At 57.1% G+C, this 26,457-nt stretch overlaps 3 protein-coding genes across 3 annotated transcripts; 2 read left to right on the forward strand and 1 right to left on the reverse strand.

Annotated features, from left to right (window-relative positions):
* Positions 1–6,759: 6,759 nt before the first annotated feature.
* Positions 6,760–10,504, forward strand: LOC100934964 (transmembrane protein 143). The gene is given in 9 exon segments (XM_031961764.1): positions 6,760–6,926; positions 7,434–7,566; positions 7,671–7,865; positions 8,432–8,560; positions 9,079–9,145; positions 9,148–9,180; positions 9,183–9,241; positions 9,244–9,356; positions 9,991–10,504. Coding segments are annotated over 9 exon segments (1,410 nt in total).
* Positions 10,505–10,771: 267 nt separating this feature from the next.
* On the reverse strand, positions 10,772–11,596 carry LOC116422701 (extensin-like). The gene has a single exon (XM_031961765.1). It carries the CDS (start codon positions 11,594–11,596, stop codon positions 10,772–10,774), a length of 825 nt encoding a protein of 274 aa, XP_031817625.1.
* Positions 11,597–16,031: 4,435 nt separating this feature from the next.
* On the forward strand, positions 16,032–21,162 carry CCDC114 (coiled-coil domain containing 114). Its single transcript, XM_031961766.1, has 13 exons — positions 16,032–16,307; positions 16,610–16,768; positions 17,337–17,459; positions 17,520–17,633; positions 17,722–17,789; positions 18,247–18,433; positions 18,749–18,881; positions 19,166–19,248; positions 19,568–19,739; positions 19,993–20,156; positions 20,236–20,336; positions 20,611–20,689; positions 20,824–21,162. Exons 1-13 carry the CDS (start codon positions 16,032–16,034, stop codon positions 20,899–20,901), a joined length of 1,737 nt encoding a protein of 578 aa, XP_031817626.1. The 3' UTR covers positions 20,902–21,162.
* The last annotated feature ends 5,295 nt before the right edge of the window (positions 21,163–26,457 follow it).

Consider the following 26,457-nt stretch of genomic DNA (forward strand, 5'->3'; position numbering starts at 1 on the left):
CCCCTCGCTCCAGACTTTGCCAAACACTCAGCCCCTTCCCTAGCCAACGGGCCCCTCCTCTGGCTTTTTCTGGATCCGAGGGGGTGCCGGGGGACTTCTCCCCTCCGTCTTTTATATCTTTTTGGTCAGTTTTTGTCCAGGGCAGGGGCGGAGGCTTAGCTAGCCTCATTTTGTACAGAATTGATGGTTAACCTCGTTCACTTGAAATAAAGACAAAAATGAACTTGTCGCCGTCTCTGCTTGTCCGGGCCCGGGGGGAGGGACCCTGCTACCCCCTAGTGACCGTTCTCTGCCAGGGGGTCCAAGGAACTCGCCCCCCACCCCACCCAGAGGGGCAACCTCTGCGGCTGGCCCCTCAAAGCCCTCCAGGGCGGAGGGGAACATGGTCGCCAGGCTGGAGGCTTGCTCACAGGTTTTCTGCACTGTCTCCCTACTGCCCTCGAGATTTCACCCCTTCCCTGAGACGAGGCGGGCAGGCTGGGCTTTTCTCAAACACCTCCGTGGGAGGAAGAGCAAGTCTCTTTAATAACTGAGGGAGATCGGGTACTACCACCACCATCATGCACATGAGCGGTTTTGGGGGTGGTGGGGTACGGGGGCGGCATGGAGCCCGGGTAGCCCAGGCTGTTGGGGCCCATGGTGGTGGTGCCCGAGGACAGGGTGGTCAGGGCCACGCCCCCCTCATCCAGGGAGCGCTTGTACGGGACGGGCGGGTCGCTGCGGAGGTCCTGGAGCGCCAGGTAGGCCAGGGCCATCTGTGGGCAGGGAGTGAGCCACAGGTCAGTGGGGCCGAGTCCCGGCTAGGGGCACCAGGGGCCTGCCCTCCTGAGCGCCTGCGTGAAGTTCCGCATACCTTTTGGGTTTTGTGTTGCCTTGCTTCTGCCTTGTTTTGTTTGGCCACAGGGATGGAGAAGAAGGAGAAGGCGAGAAGCGGTATGTTTAGAGCAAGTGGAAGTAGTTGCCATTGTTGGGTTAGAAATAAAGTTTGCAATTAGACGGGCCTAGATGATTGCAGAGTAGGGGATAGGGTTGGGGTTGCTGGGGTTGCTGCTTAGTTTGGTAGATGTAGTTTTGTGTTGCTTACTTTCAAGTTTTTTTTGCTGGGGAGAAGCGTATGTGGTTTCGTTGTGTTAGAGGCGTAGGGGGCGTTTAGGAATTTTGCCAGATGGAGAAATTTGTGCAGTGTGATTGTGGTTTTGTGTGGTGTTGGATGTGGCATGGGTGTCTAGGTGAGGGAAAGAGGGAGGTGTTTGAAGTAGGAGGGGTTACTACTGTGAAGTGGCATGGTGTTGTTGCTGAGATGGTGTAAAGCGGTGAGGGTGAGCTTGGTAGTTATTCAGCAGTGTGGTAAAGAGCATGAGGAGAAGACGGAGGGAGTAGGAGTGAGGTGGTATTTTGGGGTTACGGGGTTTTCTTGGGTGATGGGCGGCAGATTTTGGGGTTGCAGAATTTCTTGTGGTACTTTTGCTTGCCTTTGCTGTGGGTACTGGTTTACTTGTGCCTTTTTCTAGGGGCGGGGCCTTTTAGAGTAAAGGTTGAAGGTGAGAGACAGGAATTGAGGGTTTTTGGGAGGGTTTCTAGACATTGGTTGTATGTTTTTTCTTCTAGATATTCTTGGGGTTGTTTGCCTAAGTTTTGGCGGATGCAGTGGAGTTCTGAGTTTCTTTAGAGTTTGGGTAGTGTTTGGGAGTGTGTTTTTTGCTGTGTTTTAGAGTGGGGTGGATTTATGGATGAGGTTTAGAGGCATGTGTGAGGTTGAGTTTTCGTATTCGTGCCTGCTGGAGAAGGGTGCCATTGTTTGGCAGTGTTTTTGTGGTGTGCTTGGCCAAAGTGTGTGGGGCCAAGGGGTGTGTTGAGTGCTGTGGGGAGTGCTGTGGGAAAGTGTTTTTGCAGTGTGGAGGGGTGCAAGATGTGTGGAGGGGAGGTGGGGGGTGGTGTTTCAAGGGGAGGGAGTTGTTGGGGAGCGTGGTGGGGTGGTAGGTGGTGGGTGCTGGAAGTGGGGATTTCTGTGTGTGTAGTGTTTTGGAGTGGGGGGTGTGTGAGAGGTTAGTGTAGGAGTTTTGTTTGTGGGTTGCAGTGGGGTGTTGCATGGGGTTATAGTTTTACTTGGGGTGTGTTTTTGGTGTTTTTTGAGGGGTGTTGGGGATAGAGTGGGGAGGGTGTTTTGGCTGGAGGGGTTTCAAGGTTTTGGAATGGCAGGTTTTGTTTTTCAGTTTTCTTTCTTTAAATTTTACTGTGGGAGGGTTGGGCGTGTTTTGTGTTTTTGGCATTTGGCTGGTGTTTCTTGTTTGGGTGTTTCTGTGAGGAGGGGGATTGTTTCACTGTTTAGATGTTGGGGCCATGTTTGTGGATTGGACATGTTTTTTTTGTGGGGTTGTCTTAGGGGTGCCAGGGGAGGGTGAGTGTGAGTGGGGAGTGTTAATTAGGTGGGGTATTTAGATGGTTACTGGGATTGTAGTGAGTTTGGGAGTGTTTTTGTTAGGTTAGTGTTTTGTGTTAGAAGCATGTTTGGAGAGCTATTTTCTTTCTGTTTGTTATGTGTTTTCGTTTTTAAATTTTCTTTCTTGTTTTGGGTTCTGGTGAGTGTTTAGAGGGGTTTCAAGAATATGGGCAGTAGTGGGGTGGCAGGAGTTGGGTGTTTGCTGAGTGGGTGGGAGTTGGGTTTTTGTTTTGTTTGGGGATGTGGGAGCATGTGTTGTGTTTCTGGGAGTGGGAGTGTAGTTTGGGGTTTTGGGGTTTTGCAGATGGGAGTGTTATTTGACTTGTTTCATTGAATATGTTTGGTGGGGATGTTTTGGTTTTGTTTTTGCTGTGTTTCGTTGTTTCTGTGTGTTTTTGATGGGGCGTATTTTTAGAGGTTGGCGTTTAAGTGTGTGGTGTGAGTGTGGCGTAGTAGAGTTTCTTTTTCTGCATTAGAGTGGGCGTGTGGGGTAATGGCCAAAGAGTGGGGTTGTTATGTTTTGTGTTTGTGGAGTTTGTGTTTCATTTTGGAGGTTGCTGCATGTTTGCTGTTGGGGCGTGTTTGGTATGGGGTAAGCAAGTTTTGCTGGGAGTGGGTTTTGTGTGTTTAGTGTGTGTTTTTGTTTCTCTTTTCTAATTGGGATGGGTTGGGGTAATTATATGTGGTGTGTTTAAGTAAGGGGTAGTGTGTTGGTGGTGTGTTTTATGTTTGGGATTTTTGGATTGTTTTGTTGTTTTTCTCAAGCTGTGTTCTTGTTCCTTTCTTGTGTTTTTAAAGCATAGTTTTCTTCTTCTGCTTTTGTGTTTAGGTTGGCGGCTTTTTCTGTTGGGTTTTCGGTTAGATGGGTTGTGTTCTGCCAGTTCTAGTTGTTCAAGTTTTGTTTTCTTTCTAGTTTTGAGCTGTTTTTCTTGCTTTTGACGGGTGTTTTTGTGTTTGGAGGGGTGGTTGTGATTGGGGGTAAGTGTTTTTTATGGTGGTGTTCTTTCTTGCTTGGGTTTTCTCATTGTTCGTTTCTAAAGTTTTTGATGTTGGGTGATTTAGTAGGGAGCTCTTGAGTTGCCTTGGGATGTGGGATGGTGCATTAAGTGGTGTGTTTTGTTTCATGTTTTACTATTAATGGGGTTTGAGAGTTTTTGATTGTGTTTAGTGAATGTTTTGCTAGGTTTTTGCCAGTTTTTATTTTTCTGATTTTTGGGTTGTTTTCTTGCTTGTTTTGTTTTCATTGCAGTTTCTTTCTTTCATTGTTTTTCTTTTCTTGTGTTTCGTTTTTCTGTTGTTTGTGTGTTTAGGTTTTACATGTTTTGTTTTGGTATTTTTCTTGGTTTTTTGCATGTGTTGTTTTTGTTGCTGGTGGGGTGCTTGTGTTTTGTCTTTCTATGACTTTCAGAAGTGAGTTTTTGCTTTTGGTGGATTGTTTGTTGTGCTGCTTGGGGTTTTTCTCTGCTTTTTCTCTCTGCTTTTGTTGCTGCTTACATAGGATGCATGCTTGTGGTTATTTATATACAGATTATGCTTAGGTTCTAGTGGCGCTACTTGGAGACTTTAGATGGGATTGGGTGCTTGTTTGCCCAAGTTTAGCCTTTCTGTGTGTGGCTGCCTTTTTGGGTTTTGTTTTGTAAGGAAGTTTATGTTTTGTATATTTTCATAGGAGATGGGCTGTTTGTGTTTTGCCTTTTGTTTTGTTGTCGGTTTTGCTTTGTGTTGCTTTTTGGGAGATTGTTTTTGAATAGATGGCTAGTTTTGCAAATAGAGAATGTTCTTTCTTCTGGTTTTATAGTTTTATTTTTTTAATTATGTATTTTTTTCTTGTTTCAGCCTGGGTTTTGCCTTTCAAGGATGTTGTTTTGGAGGGTTGTTTGGGTTTTGGGAAGAGTTGCCCACTATTAGTTATTCTTTGTTTTGTTTATGGGAGAGTTGTAGGGTATTACATGCTGGGATTGCATGTTTTTTCTGTGTTGCTTTTGTGGCATTAGTGCTGACAGATTAGAGGTGTTTATGCTGTTTTTAGGTTTTGAGTAGTGCATGTGTTTTTCTGTTTTTGCTAGTGTTGGGAGTTGTGTTTTGGAGTGTTGGTTTGGCATTTTTCATGCTGTTTAGGTTAGGTTTTGAGTGATGTTTGTTTTGGGGTATTGGGGTTTCTGTTGTGTGTTTATTTACTAGAGTTGTTTTTGGGTGTTTTTATGTGTTTGGTAGTAGTGGAATAGAGTGTGTGTTTGGATGTGTTTGTTGTTATAATTTAAATAGAGATTTTTTCATGGGTATTATATATTAGGTAGGGTAAATTAAAGTGTGTTTTGCTGCAAGGTGAGTGCAGGTAGGTAGTGTTCACTAGGTGGGTTTTTGAATTGCTGGTGTTTCGGAGGGAGAAGGGTTTTTATGTTTTGGGATGGGCTGGGTTACTGTAAGATTTATGTTTTGCATAGCTGATTTTTGTGTTGTGTTTTTGGTATATGTGGGGTTTTTGCTGGGTTTTTCTGCTGGACATGGGCTGTGTTAGTGCGGTGGTAGTGTGAGAGAAGGGGTGGGCTGAGGGGGTTGGAGCCAGGAAGGGGTAGGGAGGGAGGGAGGGGGTTAGCCGAAATGAGGCCAGGGAGCCCTAGAATTGAAGGCATTGAATGAGAGACCATTACAGAATTGAGGCTATCTCTTTCTTCAGAAGAGCCTCACACAAGGGAGGGATACTTCCACAGGTCTCCCCAACTGGCAGATAAGCTCAGAATAGGGACTTTCCCTCCAGAAAGGGCGGCCCTGCCCTTCCAAGGGGGCTAACGAGAAGGGCGCCTTTGCTCAGTGAGTCGGGGGCCTGGGCCCCAGAAGGGGCAGGGGGGGGACTGGGGAGATTTGAGGCACCCCTCTCAAAAAAAAATGGGGTTTCCACCAGTTCTTCCCAGAGCAGCCTTCAGAACTGGAGTGGATCCCTCTTGAGAGGGTAACGCAGAAGTTTGGGGACTCCCGCTTTCCAGGAAGAGGACTCCCTCATACTGGCAGATCCATCCTTAGAACTGGGGGAGCCCGAGAAAAATGTGGGGATCTATGAAGATTGGGGCCCTTTCTGTTAGAAATTATGGATGCTTACCAGAATTGGGGGCTGCCAGAAATGTGGGAAGCCCTGTCATCTCTCTCTAAAAGGTGGGTCTCCACCTCAGAACTAGGGGTTTCTCTTCTGAGAACTGTGGTCTTCCCTCAGAATTGAGGGGATGCTCAGAATCGGGGAGTGACTCTCCTTAGGAAAGGGGGGCCTCCCCCTCAGATTTGGGGGAAACTCCTCTGAAAAGGGAGAGGGGATCGTCTCAGAATAGAGGGAAGTCTCCTGAAACGGGGGGATTTTCCTCAAGAACTGGGGTCTCCCCTCAGAAGTGGGGGGTCCTCCCCCTCACCTTCCCTCTTGCCCCTCCCCCCACCTCCCTGCCCCAGCAGCTTTTTCCCCAAGACCCGCCTTTTTCCCGCTCTCCGCGCGTTTGAAAAGCCTTTATTGGCTGAAATACTACACGCCCCCTAGACACACAAGCTCCTCTCATTGAGGGACGGGGCGGGCCTGGAAGCAAGGCTGGAGGCATGACCTACGCGCGCCTCTGAATCATCGTCGGCTTTGCGCGCCTCTGGCAACCCTGAAACCACCACTCGTCCCTCCTCTCTCCTGGGAAGTCCCTAGAGGAAAGTCTGAGCTCACTCCCCAGAACGCCTTCACTCCCCCCACTCCTCCCCCCGCCCCTCCACGTAGGCGCATGCGCAGCGCAGAAAACCACCTCGGGAGGCACAACTGCCCCCCCCACTCCGCGCATGCGTCGCTCCTCGAATAAAGGGCCACCTGGCGCCCCGGGCTGCTTGGCCCTGCGCATGTGCGCCAGGCTCAATGACAACCCAACCTTTCTAAGGTGAGGGGGAGGGAGAACCTTTCCGGGGCGGGGGGGCGCACTCTTAATGCAAATTTTGGGGTGACCCCCTGGGCTTCTGGGGCGCATCCAGATCCGTTTCCGACGTAGCTGTCCCGGATCCGCCCGCCCCGGAGCGTGCGCTGCGGGGGAACCTTTGACCCCGACTCGGCGCCCTCTGGGGTGCGGGAGAAGGTCCTAGGCAGGCGGTGGGCGGGGCTCAGGAACCCGCTTGTCAGCCAGGAGTCGGGATGTCCCTGGGGGAGGAGGGCGCGACTTGGGGCCTCGCCCTCCCCGAGCCTCCCCGGCTTTGGCCTGTGGCGCCTGCGCTGCCAGTCTGCCTTTCCTCCCCCCTCAGGGCGTGGGCCCAGCATGCTCCGCATCGTCCGAATGACGGCCAGGGGCCGGGGCGGGCTGCTTGCGGTCATGCCGGGGCCCTGCGGCCCCGGGGCCGCCTCCCGGCCCCATTCCTCCCTGACCACCAAGATGGGGGAGTATCGGAAGATGTGGAACCCCACGGAGCCCCGGAACTGGGCCCAGCAGTACCAGGAGCGCTTCATCCCCTTCTCCAAGGACCAGCTGCAGCCCTCCCTGTATCACCTGGGAACTACAAGTCTGGCTGCCCAGGCTGTAAACACGCTTTCCCCCTCCCTGGGGCTGGAGTGCCCCCCAGAGGATGCTGGGAGCCGGTTCCCTGGCCTATGCTGAGGGAATTTCTGCTGAAAGCACCAGCTCCCATGGCATGCTCTGGGGGCAGTACCCCTCCCCTCCCACCCTTCCCTCTCTGTCATGAAAAGGAAAACTCTAGTATGTTGAACTGCGCAGGTTCTGTGACACATGCCCCTCCTTTGGGGGTGGAGAAGGAAGGAAGCAAAATGGAGTTTCTGCTGTTGGCATATCTGCTAGAACTACAACCCCACCATCCCTGAGCAGCAGACCCTCTCCTCCACCTCAGGGGAGGAGCCCTTGAGGGCAGCAGACCCCTCCCTCCCAGCTGGGGAAGGTTCCCTGAGGGCAGCAGATACCCCCCCCAAGGGCAGCAGACCCCCCCCCAGCTGGGAAGGAGACCCAGGGCTGAGGGGAGGGCAGGCCTGTGGCAGGAAAGGTCCCCAATGTGGCTTCCTGCAGGAGTTTCACTCGGGGCCCTCGGCCAAGGCTGCGCTCCTGGAGTTTGCGGCCCAGGTGGACTTGTGCACCCTGTATCAGTATAACTGCACCCTGACCCAGCTGCAGGTGAGCAGCCCCCGGGGGCCGCCATTGGCCAGCGCTTGGCTTCCTGGGCAGAAGTCTGGGCCCGGCCCCTCTGGGATGTCAGCCGGTGGCCCCCCTCCCTCCAGGCACTGTACAGCCCCATCAACCCTGACCGCGAGACTCTGGAGCAGCCCTCCCTCACGGACCCTCAGCGTCTGGCCAACGAGCAGGAGGTCCTGCGGGCCCTGGAGCCGCTGCTGGACCAGGCCAACTTCTCCCCGCTGTCGGAGGACGCCCTGGCCTACGCCCTGGTGGTCCATCACCCGCAAGACGAGGTCCAGGTAGCGGCCCCTGCCCCGCGGCTGCCCAGCCCCCTCCCATGGTCACAGGCCTCGGCCCCGGGGGCGCTCCGGCCCGAGGCCTGGCATCTGGTGGGGTCCCAGAGCCGCCCTGCGGGAGGTGCTGCCCGTGGGCAGGACCGAGGTGGGGCCTGCAGGCCGGGCACGGGGTGGGGGCAGGCGTCAGGGAGGGCAGCGCCCAGGGGCATCCAGGCCGGGTCCGGCCTGCCTCCGAGATGCCAGCACAGGGGCCGCTGGCCTGGGCCGTCTGTAACGAAAGTGCACCCTAGGAGGAGAGAGCTCGCCAGAGGAACTGGGCAGGGCCGTTCCCGGGGGCTGCGAAGGGGGACACAGGGCAGGAGCGAGGGGCCAGAAGGTGGGGGGGTGAGAGGGCCGGCCCAGGAGGCTGCATCCCAGGGGTCATACAATGAGAGGACTGAGAGGGAGAACCAGGTGGTGTGGGATGCTGGGGGGCAAGGGAGGGAGGCCCAGCTGCTGGCAGGGCCAGGGAGTTGAGCTTGGCCTGCCCCCCTCCCCCCTGCCCCGCATCCCCCTCCTACCCCCCACAGGTGAGCATCAACCTGGACCACTACGCTTACATGCAGTTCTGGGCCCTGGGCCAGCGAGTGGGGCGGCTTCCCCGCAAGTCCATAGTGGGCTCTGAACGGGGCTTCTTCACTTAAGTCCCTCTGCTGAGCGTGAGTTGGGGCAGCGACCACGCCCCAGAGGGGGGCTGAGTTTGGGGGCAGCCGGACATGCCCGGAAGGCAGCCTGAGTTTGGGGGCAGCGAATACGCCCGGGAGGGGGCCCTGGTTGGGAGTAGAAGTCTGAGCCTCCAAACCCAGGGGTGGGCCTGAGTTTGGGGCAGCTGGACATGCCCGCTGGGAGGGCGGCCTGAGTTTGGGGGACAGCTGGACATGCCTGGACTGCGCCTGAGCTTGAAGGGCAGCTGACTACACCCGTGGGCCCTGGAGCCCGGGCAGTGCTGCCCCCAGCCCCCTGTCAGAGAGGCCAGAGCACTCCAGCAGGAGGGGAGGGTACTGCCAGGGCCTAGCTCCCAGCCCTCCCTTTTCAGAGCAGACAGAGGCCCAGGCAGAGCCAGGGCCGTGCCTAGAGCCCTGCAGGGTCGTGGAGATGGGCGACCCTGAGTCTGGGCCAAGGCCGGGAGGAGGCGTGGCTCTGCCCGCAGCCCCCTGACCCTGCCTTTTGGGCCCAGGCGCGCTTTAAGCGGGTGGTGGTGGCGGGCCCGCACCTGCCGGGGCACCTGGTGCTCAAGAGCCTACAGCCACCCTGGAGGGGCTGGAGCAGCTGCTGCCCAGCCGAAGGTGCGGACGCCCCTGCAGCGGGCCCTGCCTCAACCTGGGATGCTGCTGGCCTCCGCCTGGTGTTCTTCGTCAATGTGCTGGTGGTGCTCTCCCGACCCTCAAGGTGGCCAGCCTCCCTGCTGCTTGCTCTTCACCATCTATGGCGCCATGGCTTCCAGCAGAGCGCTGGGCCCTGACCAGGGGCCTGGACCCCTGACCCTGGCCCCCACTGGACCTCTGCTCCCTCAAGATGTTCTGACCCCTCTCTGGCCCTGGATATTGACCTGTAGCCCCCTGGATACTGACCCTGTCCCCCTGCAGTCTGATCTCTGCCCTCAAGATGCTCTGACTTTATTCCCTGGGGCCCTTTGGATACTCTGACCTTGCCCCCCCGGACAGTGACTCTCTGCCCTGAGGCCACCTGGAGGTGATGGAGCCCTAGGAGGTTGACTGGGTGTGACTGATGCCCGCCCTCTGCCCCCCCAGGACAGTGACCTGCCCCTGGATTCCCCTTGAATGCTCTGATCTCTGCCCCCAGGACAGTGACCTCTGCCCCCTGGGGGGCCGCCTGGGGCGTATGGAGCCTCCAGGAGGTTGGGCTGAGCAGGGATTGATGCCCCGGCCCTTGCCCTGGACCTGGGTGCAGGCTGGAGTCAGGGGCCTGAGGGGCCTGGGGCCCACGGAGGAGCCGAGGCTGGGCAGGCAGCCGGGACACAGGGAGGCGGGCAGGGCCGCTGGGGAGCTCCCAGGCAGCCAGAGGCGGGGCCCACAGCCTGGCCCCTCGCGGCCCCGCTCTCCCCTCTGGCTCCTCCCCAGATGTCTAGCCAGCGGCGGAACCTCCAGGCCTGGAGCTGGCGCATATGCTTCTACTTCAGGAGCACGTCCAACAACTCTGAGCTGATTACTATTCCCTGGTGCGGGAGGGCCCAGGAGGAGCACGCCAAGGAGGTGCTGCTGGCCCACAGCTTCATGGGGGCGCCGGGGGCCTGGGCCCCCGAGGGTGAGCTATGCCCCCGGGCCCCGCCCCGGCTCCCCGGGGCCCCCCGCCCCCTCCCCAGAGAGCCGGGCGGCTGCAGTGACCCGGTGGAAGCCTGGCTCCTGGCCCGCACGGGCCGGGCGGCGACTCCAACGGGGCCCGGGCCCTCACCCGGGGCCCTGACCCAGAGCTCCCCTCCCCGGGCGCCCGCCGGCAGAGACCCCGGCTCCTCCCCGGAGGCCAGCCGAGTGAGGCCGGCCCTGGGCCGCCCCAGCCTGGGCTGGCGCGACCTCCGCCCCTGCAACAGCCGCCCCTGCGCCTCGCGGGCCGCCGTGGCTGCCGCCAAGCCGCCAAAGAAGTGAGGCCTGTCTCCTGGCCTCCGAACTCCTGGGCTGCGCCTCTCCGCCGCTGGGCCCTTCCCGCTGGCCCCCATCCTCCCAGCCAGCGCGCTAGACCGCGTTTGATTGGGAAGCGCGCAAGTGCGTGTGCAGTGGGGCAGCTGGCTCCCCCCACCTTAGACTGGAGGCTGCGAATGGGAGCAAGTATTATAGAGCGCCTGCCGTGTGCAGGGCTAAGCACCTGAGACACGGTTTCATTTCCTGCTCTATGACGGGCTCAAGGAAGGCATTCTATTCTGGGGCAGAGGGTTCCGCTACGGGCCCGGGGCCAGGAGGTGCCAGAGCCTGAGGCGAGTCCCGACCGGGCTGGGCGGCCAGAGCAATCGAGTGCCAGGGGCCGGGCGGCCGCCACTGCAGGGCGGGAGACTGAGGCTCCAGGCCGGCCTCCCAGGGCGGGTAGCTTGGGAAGGCTGGCTGGCGGGGCCGGGCGGGGTCACTTCGCGCGGTGGATGGGGCGGCGGTGTGAAATGCGTGGTAAGTGGCGGGATGGTGGGAATTTTGGCGTGGTGGTGATGAGGGCATGGTTACGGTGGGGAAATGTTTTATGCGGTGTTGTGGGTTTTGTGGGGTGGAGTGAGGGATAGGTGACGTACGGTGTTTTGTTTTATGTTTAGGGTGGAGATGAGGGGTATTTGCCGTGTTTTGTGTGGGCGGTGGGGAGGGGTTGTGCGGCAGGGTGTGGAGATAGGGGGTTGGTGGATTTTTTGGTGGTAGGGACAGACGGTGTTGCAGGTGGAGAGGAGGGTTGGTGACGGCCAGGGTAGATGTTGGTGATTGCCGGTGTTTTTGCTGTGTTGGTGGTGGTGGATAGGGGTGGCTTTTTTTGGTGGTGGTAGGTTGCATGTTGTGTTTTTCGGTGGTATTGGTGTAGTGGTGGTAGGGCGCGGTGTGAGTGGCGGCAGCATGGGGTGGTAGGCAGGCTGGAGCAGTGTTTATGAGTGTACGGCGGTGTGGTGATGGGGTGGCGGTGGGGCGGTGTTGGTGGGAGCGTGGGGAGGGGGTTAGACATTTTGTGTGTAGGGGTGAGGGTGGCGGCTGCGGCGGCGGTGGCGGCATGGCAGATTGCTGGAGAAGTGTATATTTGGTGTTAGTGGAAAGGGCGGTGGTGACGGCCAAGACATTTTGGTGCGGTGCGAGGCGGAGGGGGTGGTGTGGGTAGTGGTGGGGTATATTTTTTCGGATTTTGGTGGTTTTTGCGGTTTTGGACGTTAGTGGGTTTTGTGTTTGGTTGAGTTTTTGCCTTTTCGTGTTGAGGGTATTATGCGTTTTTGGTGGGTGTTTTGTGGTTAGCGGGGCGGTGTAGATGTTGGAGGGGTTGTGTTTTGCCGTTTTACGGTGTTGGCTGTTTGTGGGTGGCGAAGAGTAGGATGAGAGGATGTGGTGATGGCGGCGGCGGTGAGTAGGGAGGGCGGCGTGGAGGGGAGTGGGGGCGGGGTGCGGTGGTGGCGGATGTTTGCATGTTTTACGGAGTGGGGTACGGTGATTGAAATTGCCACGGTTTTAAAGGGGTATTGCCGCAGTTTTTGCCAGGGGTTGTGAGTTGCTGTGACATTTTTTGTTTTGCGTTTAGGGGTTTTTTGCGGGCGGCGGGGGGGGTGGTGAAATGGGAGTGGGGAGGGTGCGAGGTGGTGGTAGGTAGATGGGGTGGCGTTGGGCGGTGGGGAGCGTAAGTGGTAGGGCGGTGGTGGAAAGTGTTGGTGGGAAGAGTGGTTGGGGAGTGTTTTTGCCGTGAGTGTTTTGGATTTTGTGGGGTGTGGAGGGCGGTAGGGAGACGGCTTTTGTTTCGTTTTGGAGTTTGGGGGTTTGGCGGAAGTGGGGGCGCGACTTTTCTTTCTTGCATGAGTGTTAAAGTTTTGGTTAGTTGTGAGGTTTGAGTAGACGTATTTAAATGGGAGAAGGGTTAGAGTGGTTGGTCTTTTTCTTGGTTTTGTTGTTTTGTTTTCTTTCTTTCGGTTTTCAGTTTTCTTTTTCTTTCTGAAGTTTGTTGGTTAGTGGTGTTTTCCTTGGTGTTTTGGTGGTTTGTTTGGGATGTTTTACTGAAAAGGGACAGTTTGGTGGGTTAGGGTTTCGTTTTGCCTTTTTGGGGTTGTCTGTTTTGCTTTTTGTGTTCCTTTGCTTCTGTTTCGATGGGGTTTGGTGGGTTTTCATTGTTTGCCTGGGGCTTCGTAGAGACCTGCACGGAAATCGACTGACGGGACTAAAGAATTTGTTACAATTACTGTGTGCTAGCTCCGGTGCTGAGGATCAGAGGGGGGAAGGTTTTGAGGGAAGCCGGGGTGCTCCAGACTTGGGTCAGGCAGAGGGGGGGAGGGTCGTGCTGGGGAGGGACCGAGGGCATGGGGCTGATCTGTGCTGGGGAGTGAGACTAGGAAGGCTGGGGAGATGGGAGGGGCCGGGTTAAGGGGGGCTCCGGCTGCCGGTGCCTGCCCCTCTGCTCCTGGGGGGCACGGGGAGCCCCTGAGTTGGTTGAGGGGGGGAGGATGGCAGGTCTGTTGAGGGGAGAAGAGGCAGGGGGAGGTGTTTGTGCAGACAGCTTTCTACCCCCCCACAGCTACTGCAGAGGCCCAGACGCGAGGGGCCAGGGGCCGAGGGTCTAGAGAGGGGCCGGGGCGGCAGCAGGGCAGAGATGGGGTGTGCTGGGCAGAACTGCTGAGATGGACGCTCCTCCACAGCTGCCAGATCCTTGGGAACGCCGGCGACGACTCCTGGCCGGGAGCCTGAGACCCCGGGAAGGGAGAGCTCCCGTAATGCTGGGACCGGGGGCTTCAGGAGAAATGAGCCCCGTTTTGGACACCTTGAGCTTAAGCTGTCTACCGGACGGTGTCTACCGGACGGCGTCTGCCAGGCGGCCGTGCTGAGGTCGAGGTGGCCATACCTAGCTCAAAATAAACGGGATAAACTCCCAGTGACCATCGGGCCAAAGACATTTATTTAGGGAAATGGGTTCCGGGCAAAATGAAGGCAAAATGGACACCCAAAGCAGCAGATATGAAATCGGGTTGGGAGAGCACAGTTAGCAAGGAAAGAGACAGTTAACCAGGAGAAAGGAGAGCCTCTCTGAGGGGGGACTGCCCTCGCCTGCCAGGTCCTGCCAACCAGAGTGGGGAGAAAGGCACCGCTAAAGGGAGGCACCACGATGGGGAGAGACAACTCGTGGCACAAATCGTCGCAGGGTTTTTTTTTTATTTTTATTTTTATTAAAAGCTTTTTATTTTCAAAACATGCATGGATAATTTCTCCACACTGACCCTTGCAAAACCTTGTCTTCCAAATTTGCCCCCTTCCTCCCCTCTCCTCCCCTAGGTAAGTAACCCAATAGATTTTAAACACGGGCAATTCTTCTATATACATGGACACAATCATGCTGCACAAGAAAAATCAGATCTAAAGTGGGGGGGGGGAATGAGAAAGGAAATGCAAGCAAACAAAAAGTGAGGATGCTCTGGTGGGCCACACTCAGTGCCCACAGGCCTCCGTCTGGGCGCAGATGACTCTCTTCGTTATAAGACCACTGGAACTGGCCTGAATCGGCTCATTGTTGAAAAGAACCTCATGGGCCAGAGCTGATCCTCATACAATCTTGTTGGAGAAGCAGATCTTTCATAGGGGAAACTGAGTCTTGGCGTTTCTCAGGTGACTCGAGCGGTCAGGAGCCAGACCTGCCTAAAGACATGCTGAGCAGCAGCCCACCAGGTTGTAGAAGATACCCAGACACTGGGGGATGGGCCCCGGGTTTCTAAAGCGTTTCTTCCTAAATGTGAGAAGGATCTGGTGCCCGCTTCGGGTCAGAGGGACCCAGTAAATCCCGGCAGCTGCAGATGCCAGCTTGGAGGTCAGCAGAGACTGGGGCGGGCAGGGCAGATTTGAGACGACTAGATCCTTGGGACCCGAGGAGTCCGGAGGGAGGCGAGCAAAGGGACAGACGGGGAGGGACACCTGGGACTTGCAGGGGGATGCGGCGGAGGAGCAGCCAGCAGCCAGGAGAACAAGCGGGGCCTCCCTAGAGAGAAGCGCGGACCAGACCGGAGTTTTCAGCACGGAGGCTGCGAGAGGGGTCAGGGAGGGTGCTGGGTTCCTTAGCTGCCGAAGGGAGTGAGACCTGGGAGACTGCCTCTGGGGACCAGGCCGTGTTTGGCCAAGTCAGGAGCCCCAGTCCCGGGCGCCTGCGAGGCTCCCAGGCCGGCCCGCCCCCGGGCGTCAGGCTGAGCACGGGAGCTCGCTGCTTCCTCGCACCGGAAACCGCAGGCAGCTTGGGCACGCCCTGTCCCGTGGGGCGCCGAGCCCGGGCTGGCCTGCGGGCCTTCGACGCCCGGCCTGGGTCGGGGCCGGCGGCCTACACGTGGAGGGCCACTCGGCCGGGGGCGGGGCTCCATCCCCCGAAGGTGGGGGAGGGAAGGAGGAGCCATGGGGAGGCCCCGCCCCCGTTCCAGGCAGAGCGAAGACTGTTGATGCGCAGGCGCATTAGGCAGGGGCTCGAGGGAGGGAGGAGGCGGTGAGCAGCTCTCCCTCCGTCTACTTATGCCCCATTCGCCGCTCGCAGATTGAGCGCTCTTCTCCCCCAGCACCGTGCTCTCGGCAGCTCCTCTGGGGGAGCTCCTCCTTGCCCCTCCTCTCCGCTGCTCCGCCCTCCTTTTCCTCCTGCCCCGCCCCCTCCGCCCCTTGGCCACTACTCCTACAACCCGCCCACCCCCTTGTCCGGCTTCAGCTTCCCGCAGAGACCCTTCCCTTAAATCCCCATCTTAATTCCTTCCCAAGTCCTTCCCTCCTCTCGGTCCTCCTCAGCATCCCCAGCCGCCCTTTTCAAATTTTAAATTCCCTGCTTAGTTGCCTTGTCCCCCCAGCATTCTTAAGGCCTTTAAACTCCTGTTTACCCCGGTCCCCTTTAAGTTTCCCTTTTGTCCTGCCTAGAGCCCTGTTTGTTTTAAAGCCTCCTTTCTTACCCTTGCTTACCCTAGTCTCCAAGCCCTGCCTTGTCCTGCCTAGAGCCCTAGTTGTCATTTTTAAAGTTTCTTAAACTCCTGCTTAGCCCTTGGGTCCTTCCTTCCCTGCCCCCTTGTCCAGCCCTCAGCCACTCTCTCAAAGCTTCTGTCAAATCTCCTCTTAGCACCTCCCCTAACTCCTCCCCCCGGCCCTGGAGCTGCCCTCGCAGTCCCCTCCATTCCTCCCTTTCTTGCCCCTCCCCTTTTCCCAGCCCCGCCCCCAGCTCTCCTCGGCTTGCATGCCTGCCCTGAGCAAGCCCGAAGAACCGGGAGTCTTCTGGAGGAGATGCTCTGAGCCAGCCCCCCCGCCACCCCTGGAAGTGTTAGGGGAGGGCCGGAGGGAGGGAGGGAGGGAGGAGGGGGGAGGAGCGTGAGGGAGGGGCGCCCGCCCCGCCGCCCCGTCCAGGCCAGCTTCCCCAATCCCCCCAGCCGGCCCAGTCACCTCAGCAACCAGGACTACAACAGAGAGAGTAGCCGGGCCAGGTCCTTGCCTGGACAGCTAGGGCCCCGCCATGTCCCGGACGTCGGCCATGTCCCGGACGTCATCCGGTTCTACCCCCTTCCCCGCCCTACCTGAACCCACCTCCCCGGAGCCCCCGGGAGTTTTTTCCCCAGGCCAGCATGCCTCTGGCCGCCAGGGCGCCGGGAGGACAGCGGACCTGGACAGCTCAGGGGCTCCGGCCTGGGGGTCGGAGTGGCCCCGGCCGGCCCCTCCCCCGGCGAGGGGCCCCGCACCTGCCCCCTGCCCTGCAGAGGGGGAGCTGAGCCGCCTGCAGAGACAATGCCGGGTGATGGAGGGGAGGGGCACGCGGGAGACCCAGCAGGGATCCACAAGGGAGTTGGGGCCCCTGGGGGGGCGGGAAAGGGGAGCGCCGGGGGGTGGGGGCTGGAGGGGGCGGGGCAAAGGGGGGGGGGGGGGCTGCAGGCCGGGCGGGAGCTTGAGCGCCGGGGCCTCCCAGGGCAGCTCCCTCGGCTTCGGCTCTGCACCTAACGGAGGAGGGGGTTGCAGGCGCCCCCGGGTCGCCCCCCCAGGGGCCGGGCCAGCCCAGCCTTCGGCTCTGACCCGGGCAGGGGGAGATCTGCACGGCAGGAACAGGTGAGCCATGAAAAGAAGATCTCGCAGAACCAAGCCCACAGGTTCCTGGAGCAGGCCCGGGAGAAGGGTCTTCGGAACCTCCTGGACCGCCGGCAGCCGCTGTACAAGGAGGTGGTCAAGGAGCAGCAGCATCTGAAGAAGCTGGACCAACAGGTGGGGCCGGGAGGGGCTGGGGCTGGGAGGGGGCGATGCAGGGGCCTGCTCTGGGGGGATGCAAGGGCCTGATCTGGGGAGGGGTAGGTGGGGAGGGGGGGGGTGCAGGGGCTTGGCTCGGAGAGGGGACAATGGAGGGGCCTGGTCTCAGGGCCCAGCCTGGGTGATGAAGGGCCTGGCTCCAGGCAGGTGGGGGTAGAGGAGAGGGGGCAGGGGGATCGGGAAAAAGGGATCCTGGAGGGAAGAGGGGGGGCAGGGAGTGCTGGGTCTTGGCCTGGGGAGGGGACAGTGGAGGGGAGGGGGGAGGCTGCAGGAGGCTGGCCTGGAGGAGGGAACGGGGAAATGCAGGGACCAGATTCCCAGGGCAGCCTGGAGGAGCAAGTGCGGGGCCCTGGCCTGAGCAGGAGAGGGGGCAAATCTGGACCCGGGCCCTTGAGGCAGCCTGGGAAGGGGGCAGGGGGAGGGCAGAGCTGGGTCTGGCCTGGAGGGCCCACCAGGAGGGGGGGAGGGGCTAGGGGGAATGGGGACTGATGGAGTCTTTTTATCCTCGGTACCACCCTGGCCCCAGATTGCCAAGTGGGAGACCCGAGTGTTGCTGCAGCTGAAGGAGCTCAGGGGCCCAGGTCTTGTCCTGAAGAGGAAGGCCCAGAACCTGCACAGGGTGATGGTCTTGGAGAACCAGCTGAACCGGGTGCGTGCCCCGGGCCCTGGGGACCCAGGCACCCAGGGCAGGACCGTGCCTCCCCCCCAGGCCATCACACGCTTTGACACCCAGCTGGTGAGGAACAGAGTCCTCCGGGAAGAGCTGGGGCTGCTGCACATCCAGAGAAATCGCTTTCTGAACATCAACCACCAGCTGAAGAAGGTCAGGGCTGGGCAGAGGAAGCGGAGGGGGCGGGTGGGAGGGGCCCCGGCTGCCGGCCCCCCCAACCCGCTGTGCCCCTGCTGAGCAGGAGCTGAATGACATCCGGTCCGACATCCAGTCCCACATAGACAACTCCAATTCGGCCTTCGACGCCAGGTAACCTTTGGCTCTTCCCCGGCGGGCCCGGGGGCCCTCTCTGAGCTGGGAATGGGGGCACCCGGGTTTGCGGCGGCTCCGAGGGAGGTCGGGGCTGGCTCCTGGGCTCCCCGAGCCCGCTTTAAGCCTGAGAGAAGCAGCCACCGTTATGTACCTCCGGGAGCCCGTGCCCTGGGAAGTCACCTGTTCCCCGTCCCGGGGCCCTCCCCACCACGGGGGAAGCAGGCGGCTCTGACATTGTCCCAGGGGGGCTAGGAAAGCCCCCGCTTCTTCCCGGGCCAGGAGTGGGAGTGCGGCCCCCAGCGGGGCTGAGGGGGGCCCCGGGGGCCGCCGGGTTTGTGTGTCCCACCCGCGGGCCTTTGTGACCGGCTCGTGCTTCTGGCCCCTCCCCCGCCCCCCGCCCCCATTTGCCTTTGGGGCTCCCCGCGCCTCCGGCCCCTCCCGCCATGTCGTGCAGGGAGGAAGCCAAGCTGAAGCTGAGCCAGCTGCAGGAGAAGCTGCACAAGGATGTGAGCCAGTACAACGCGGAGCTGCAGGTGATCCAGAGGCAGATCTGCCACCTGGAGCAGCTGCACAAGTTCCTGGTGACCAAGAACCAGAGAATTTTGGGACGCGAGGTGTTGGAGGGCGGGCGAAGCGCTGAGGCCTGCCCCAGTGGGCGGGAAGAGAAAGGGGCCCCCCTCCCCGTCTGACAGCCAGGGAAACTGAGGCGCTGCTCAGGAGGGGGAGGGGCAGGGCCCAAGTCGGGCGGCGCTTTCGGGAAGCCTCTTGGAACCCTCCTGCAGGAGGAGCCGGGGGCTCCGAGGGGCTTCCTGGGCCTGCCCTGGGGCGCTTGGGGGCCTCGGCAGCCCGAGAGCTGGGAGAGGGTCCCGGGGCTCGAGGAGCAGCTCCCGCTGGGGAGAAAGAGCGGCGGGGGCGGGGGGCGGGGGCGGCTGCTGACCCTGGGGCTCCCCGCAGAGCGGGAGGTGGCCGAGGGCCTCCGCAAGACCTCGCAGGAGAAGGCCATCATCCAGTACGAGGAGGTGCTGGAGAAGCTGGCCGAGATAACGGGCCAGGCCACGGCAGAGGACATCTTCCACACGTACCTGGAAAGTAAGGGCGGGAGGGCCGGGGGGAGCCCTCGGCGCCCCGCGCACCTCGGCCAGCGCCCGCTCCCCCAGCGCTTCCTCCTCGGCTCCGCCCGGCCTCCTCCCGCAGCCTGTTTGACCTCCCTCCCTCCCTCGGTCCGTCCGTCCCTCCACCCCCGCCTTTCCTTCTCCCCGCTTTGTGCGTCTTTCTTGTTTCCCTCCCCGCCCGCCCCCCTCCAACCCGTCCGCGCAGCCCCCTCCTTCCTCCGGCTCTCCGCAGCCTCCCCTGTTTCTCCCTCCTCTCCTCAGATGAAGAAAAAAACTTTGCCGAGTTCACCTTTATCAACGAGCAGAACTCGGAGATGGAGAAACTCAAGGAGGATATCCAGGAGGTGAGAGGCGCCGCGGCCGCAGCAGTCCCCCCCAGCAGTGGGAGCAGCAGTCCCCTTTCCCGCCAGCGGTGGGCGCAATGGCTGCAGCAGTGCCCCCCTCCCCACCCTACCCCCGCCAGAGGTGGGCGCCGCGGGCCCCAGTCTCCTCCCCCTCCCCGCCCGCAATGGGAGCAGCGGCCGCAGCAGTGTGTCCCCCCTCCCCGCCCTCAGTGGGTGCAGGCCCCCGCCGCACCCCCCCCCATGTCCCCCGGGCCTACCGATCACAGAGGATCCTCCAGGCCGCCGGGATCCCTGAGGGCTGCCCCCCCCCCCTTTCTAGATCCAGGATGCCGTGACTCAGTTGACCTTGGCCCAAGAAGAGGCTGACAAGGGGGTCCAGTACCAGCAGCTGCAAGAGCTGGAGCAGCAGAAGGCGGATCTCTCTAAGGAAGCTGAGATGGTGGAGACGAAGCACAATAACCTGAAAAAGATCCTAGAGCAGCTCAAGGAGGGTGAGGGACCTGGGGGTCTGCGGGGAGGTGAGGGCAGGTTGGGGGATCCCCGCTGGGCTCCCCAGGAACCGGGGGATCTCTGGGCAAGTTCCAAGGACTGAGCTACTGGGGGGGGGGGGGGGGCGGGAAGGGCTGGGAGAAGGTAGCCGCGGAGATGGGGACTGAGAGATGCGGCAGGTGAGGAGGGGCCGATGGGCTGTGGCCCCGGAGCGGGGAGGCCGGGCCGCTGATCCTCCCTGGGGCCCGCCCGCAGCAATCCAGTCTCTGTTCTACAAGGCCAAGTGTGACGACTCTAAGCTCAAACAGCTGCTGGGCGGCAGCCACATCGGGAACAAGATCATGGAGCTGCTCCTCAGCCTCATCGAGCAGCGAGTCATCGACCTGCTGGCCGCCCAGGCCTTCGACAGCTTCTCCATGGTCAGGGGCGGCCCCGGGGGCTGGGGGGGGGGCGGGGCCCAGACTCGCGCCCCAACTGACCCCGCCTTCCTCCCCTCAGGAATCCCCCACCTACAACCCCCAGGCCACGGCCCTCAGGCTTCTGGGCCAGACTGACGAGGTGGTCCCCAAGAAGCCCTCTCTCCCGCAGCCCCCTGCCATGTAAGATGTCTGCGAGGATCTGGGGGCCGCGAGACAGGAGGGGAGGACTGGGGTAGACTCCTGGAGGACGGAAAGCCGCGGAGGGAGGAGGGTGGGAGATTCAGAGCCGGCGGTCAGGAAGGGAGAGTGCTGGGAGGCAGCCGGAGACTCGGGCGGACCCCAGAGGAGCCAGGGCTCCGGGATGAGGGGGGGCTAGGAACAAAGGCCCTTCCGGGCAGAAGGGGGGCTGGCAAAGCTTCCGGGCTGCTGAGACAGCCAGACCCTTCCATTCAAGGGAGGATCCCGTGGGGCTGGAGCTGACGGGCGATCGGCCCCTGAATCCCGAGGAGCTGAAAAACCTGGTCCTCAAGATGGTGAGCAGCGGCCGCTGTCCCTCGTCCCTCTCTCTCCCTGACGCCCTCCTGTACTCCCCATTGTCCCCAGGCACTTCCCTCCCGCCAGCCCCCCTCGGGCTCCCGCCCCCCTCACCCTCTCCCCACCCCTGCAGGTGCAGGAGCGGGAGCTGGCCAAGGACATGTCTATGAACATGTCGTTCAGCAGGAAGGCAGAGAAGTCCATTGTGTAAGCAGCCCAGGTCTCAGCCCCGCACCCAGCGGCCGACTCCCCTCCCGCCCCCTCCCCCCGCGGGACTCCGCGCGGGGCGGGGGCGCGGGTCTCCTGCTGGGTGGGCCTCTCCCCCCAATGTCCGTCTCCCCCATTCCTGCCAAAGCTCCCGGCGCAGCTAAGCCTGGGGGGGCCGGGCGGGGCAGGTCCAGTGACGCTGTGACCTCAGGGAATAAAAGTGTCTTGCCCCCGGGGGGCCGAAAGGCTACTGTCCTCCATGTGAAATCGCTCTCAGTGGGGGTGGGGGTGGGGTGCCCACCTCAGCCAGCCTCGGCCCGGGAGAAGGCCCCGGACGCTTCTTCCTGAGACCCCCGGAAGCCCCCCCTCCCAGGAGAGGCTACAGAGCTGCCAAGTGACTTCTTCTGGGGTGGGCCGTGGGCAGGGGGCCGAGAATAACAGGGTGGCCCCTGCACAGACCGGGGAGAGCCCAAGGCCTTGGGGTCCCTGATGTCGCAGAATCCGCTGTGGGAAAGGGCCGGGGGCGTGTCCTGAAGGAGAGAAGGGCTGGGGGGGGGGGGGCAGTCCTCCCGAAGGGTTTGTGTGGATTTCACGGGGAAGAGGGAGGGGACTTGGGGCTAAAACCAGCCGCAAGGAGGGGAGTTCCAGGGAAGGGGGGCGTCCCCCTGCAGGGGATTGCCTGGGGGGGGCTCCTCCTCCCAGCCTTCACGGTGCCTGCGTTCTAGTGGGAGCCCCGATGGGTGACGCCCCTGAGCTGGACATTGAGGTGCCTTTCCGGGCTGGCTCAGGAGCCCGGTTGCCTCTCGTCACCCCTGCAGGGATCCCCTGGTTGATCCCCGGTTCCCCTTAGCCCCTTCTGGGGTCGCCCCGGGGCCCCCTGAGCACAAGCACCCTCTGCCCGGACCCTCCTGGGGAGCAGCCCCCTCCCGGCACCAGGGATTAGCCCGGCCCTGCTGCTGCAGGTGCTGAAGCTGCAGATGCTCAAGACCCAGAAAGGGAAGTTGGTGCCTCCCCCCATCCTTGGCCCTGGACCGTGGTTCAGCATCGTGGGATTTTATCGCCTGGAACTACTTTTTTCAAAAAATGGCATCCCTAAGAAGTGGCCCAGGGAGGGAAGCCTGGGCTTGGGCCCAAGAGTTCTAGGACAGGGAGGGCCCGGCCCAGGAAGATCTCCATGAGGTCATCGGGAAAAAGCTTTTCACCGAGTTGGGTCTAAAAAAGACAAAGTGAGCGCTTTCTTTCCTAAGCAGGCTGATGGGCGGGGGACGGAACAGCTCAGATGGACTTAAGACAGCAGGGAGCAGGGTTATAAAAACAAAAACTATTGTCCAGCAGGGGGGATGGCAGAGCAGTCTGACCGGGCTTGCCCCTGGTCCGGCTGTTCTCAGAATGTAGCAGGGGTGCCAGGGCCTTGGTCCGGCTGTTCTCAGAATATGGCGGGGGTGCCAGGGTTGATTTAAGAGTACAGGATACCCAGCGGGTACATGAAGGTGAACCCTGGGAGTCCCTTAATTGGGCGTTGATAGGAGCTGAATTGGGCTGGCACAGCAGCCGGAGTTTGGGGTTCGAGAACACTGCAGAGGATTTCTTGCTTGCTCAGCTGGAGGGACGCGCAGTCTCTTTTCTGTGTGGCTGATTCTGATCCCAGGCCAGTCTGACTCCTTGTGGGGGGAGGCAGGAGTTGGAATAAATCAAGTCAGCATCCACCGCCCTCTCTCCTGACCTGAGGTGTCTGGACAGACTAAGGGGGAGCAGCCACTGACATTTTTTCCCTTGAGGCAGAAGAGCCCTTGATCTCTGGGCCTGGGTAGGTCCAAGATAAACTAGGAAGGCAGAGATGAGAGGCTCCGGTGCAGGGCCTGCCAGCTGAATGGCACACCCGCAGAAAGCCTTTGGACCCAGTTTGTTGACAAAAGCCCTCCTTATTAACAAGCCCATAGCCCCCCTTCCCCGGCGCCGGGGTGTCCAGTGCTGTGAGACTGACCCACCCTGGAGAGAGCCCGAGGTCCCTGGAGGACCTGGCCATCCCTGGGCCAGGGGTCGCCTTCGCTCGGCCCAGGAGTCTTTGAATCTTCAGCTTCTGCTCCGTGTAATCAGTGTCTTGGTGAAAAGGCCACAGAGATAGTCCGGCCACCAGGGTTGCATCTCAACAGTTCCCTTTCCCCCTATGCCCATCGGTGCCATTGAGTTGGGTACAGATCAGCCCACTTGGAGAGGGCTCCCAATGGACCAGTTCAGAGAAGGGAACCAAGAAAACGCCAAGTGTTGACATCAGGTCCCACCTAAGGTGTGGCTAATCTTGACTTTTTTAGGTGACATTCTAAGTACTGCTGCTACACGAGCACCACTGCTGAAAATCAAAATGGATTTACAACTCAGGGACTTCCCCCCCCCCCCATTTAATACCTTGGGTTTTTTCCCTAATTACATGGAAAGATAGTAATCAAAATTTCTTTTGTAAGATTGTGAGTTCCAAATTTTTCTCCCTTTCAGATACAGGTTATGCATGTGCAATCGTGTTACATTTCCACACAAATTATGTAAAGAATCAGAAAAAAGGGAAAAAGCACATTTTAATGAAAATATTCTTTCCCCTGCATTCAATCTCTCTAGTTATTTCTCTGGATGTGGATGGCATTTTCCATAAGTCTTTTAGAATTATTTTGAACCCCATTGTTGAGAAGAGCTAAGTAGTTGCTCATCACACAATGTTGCTGTTACTGTGTAGAAAGTTCTGGTTCTCATTTCATTCAGCATCAGTTCATGTCTTTCCAAGTTATTCTAAAATCTACCGGCTCATTTTTGTTTTAATGAAAGCTTTATTTTTCAAAACACATGCATAAAGAATTTTGCAACATTAGCCCTTGTCAAACCTTGTGTTCCAGTTTTTCCCCCTTTCTCTCATCCCCTCCCATAGATGGCAAGTAATTCAACATATGTTAAACATGGTAGAAATATATGTTAAATCCAATATATGCATACATATTGATGTAATTATCTTGCTGTACAAGAAAAATCAAACCAGAAAATAAAATGCAAACAGAGAATGCTCTGTTGTAATCCACACTCAGTTCCCACAGTCCTCTCCCTGGATGAAGATGGTTCTATCACAGGTCTAATGGAACCAGCCTGAATCATCTCATTGTTGAAGAGAGCCAGGGCCATCAGAATTGATCATCATATAATCTTGTGTATAATGATCTCCTGGTTCTGCTCACTTCCCTCAGCATCAGTTCATGTAAGTCTCTCCAGGCCTCTCTGAAATCTTCCTGTTGCTCATTTCTTACTGAACAATAATATTCCATAACATTGCTATACCATAACTCACTCAGCCGTTCTCCAATGGATGGGCATCCATTCAATTTTCAGTTTCTAGCCACTACAAACAGGGCTGCCACAAACATTCGTGCACATACCGGTCCCTTTCCCTTCCTTATGATCTCTTTGGGGTATAAGTCCAGTAGTAGCACTGCTAGATCAAAGAGTCTGCACAGTTTTATGACCCTTTGAGCATAGTTCCCTATTGCTTTCCAGAATGGTTGGATCCGTTCACAACTTCAACAATGCCTCAGTGTCCCAGTTTTCCCACTTCCCCTCCAACATTTATCTTTTCCTGGCATCTTAGCCAATCTGACAGGTGTGTAGTGGATCTCAGTGCTCTTAATTTGCATTTCTCTGATCAATAGTGATTTAGACAATTTTTTCATATGACTGGAAATGGTTTTAATTTCTTCATATGAAAAATGTCTGTTCATATCCTTTGACCATTTATCAATTGAAGAATGGTTTGAATTCTTATAAATTTGGGTCAATTTTCTATTTTAGAAATGAGGCCTTTATCAGAACACTTGAATGTAAAAATGGTTTCCCAATTTGTTTCCCTTCTAGTGTGCATTAGTTTTGTGGATATAAAAATTTCTTATTATAATCAAAATTATCTTTTGTGGTCAATAATGATCTCCAGTTCTTCTTTGGTCGCAAATTTCTTTCTGCACAGGTCTGAGAAGTAAACTGTTCTTCTAATTTAATAATCATTATGTTTACATCATGAACCCATTTCTGCCTTATCTTGGTATGCAATATTAGGTGTGGGTTGATGCCTAGTTTCTGCCATACTAATTTCCAATTTTCCCAGCAGGTCAAATAGTGAATTCTTATCCCCAAAGCTGGGATCTTTGGGTTTGTCAAAGACTAGATTGCTACAGTGATTGACTATTTTGTCCTGTGAACATAACCTATTTCACTAATCAACTAGTCTATTTCTTAGCCAATACCAAATGGTTTTGGTGACTGCTGCTTTATAATATAATTTTAGATCTGGTACAGCTAGGCCACCTTCATTTGATTTTTATTAGTTCCCTTGAGCTTCTTCCAGAAGAATTTTGTTAACTTTTCTAGGTCTATAAAATAATTTCTCGGGAGTTTGATTGGCATAGCACAAAATAAATAGATTAATTTGAGCAGTATTGTTATTTTTATTATATTCACTCAACCTATCCAAGAGCATTTGATATTTTTCCAGTTGTTTGTATCTGACTTTGTGTGGAGAGTGTTTGTAGTTGTGTTCATGTAATTTTTGACTTCCCCTTTCTGCCTTCTCATTTCTTACAGAATAGTATCCCATTACATTCATACAGCACAACTTGTTCATCCATTCCCCAATTAATGGGTATCCTCTTGATTCCCAATTTTTTGCCATCACAAAAAGAGCTGCTAGGAATATTTTTGTAAATGTGGGTCCTTTCCCTTTTTGATGATCTCTTTGGGAAACAAAAGTAGTCATGATTTTCCTGGATTGAAGGAAATACACAGTTTTATAACTCTTTGAACATAATTCCACATTGCTCTCCAGAATGGTTGGATCAGTTTACAACTTCACCAACAATGCATCAATGTTCCAATTTTTCCATATTCTCTCCAATGTTATCATTTTCCTTTTCTGTTATCAGTCTTATAGCTAGCTGTGAGATGGTACCTCGGAATTTTTTAATTTGTGTTTCTCTTGAGTGATTTAGATCATTTTTTCAGATGACTATAGATTGCTTTAATTTCTTCATCTAAAAACTTCCTGTTCATGTCCTTTGACCATAATATATCAATTGGTGTGGGGATTAAAATTATCCCACCTATAATAAAATACTGAGGCAGAGCTCTGAGCCAATGGCGTTTTATTAAAGGGTTACCATGACAGGTAAAATCAAGAGAAGAGGGCCCTTAGTTAACTTCCTGAAGTTAAGCAAGTGAGCCAAGAATCTACATCTCACAGCTCAGGGATCTTATATACAAAACCTTGATATGATTTTATCAAACTGGTTAAAACTGGAATAGAGTAGGGATCCAAATGAATTACTTCTCACATGGGGAATGACTTGTACTGTGTTAAATTTGACTCAGTTCTCTCTACATTTGAAAAATGAGACCATCAGAAAGATTGTAAAAATATTTCCCAGTTTTCTGTTTCCCATTACTCTTGGTTGCATTGGCTTTCTTTGGGCAAAATCTTTTTTAATGTGATCAAAAATAGCCATTTTAGATTTCATAATCTCTTTTGTTTGGTCAA

The sequence above is a fragment of the Sarcophilus harrisii genome, chromosome 3 (genome assembly GCF_902635505.1).
Source record: "Sarcophilus harrisii chromosome 3, mSarHar1.11, whole genome shotgun sequence".
Lineage (NCBI taxonomy): Eukaryota > Metazoa > Chordata > Mammalia > Dasyuromorphia > Dasyuridae > Sarcophilus > Sarcophilus harrisii.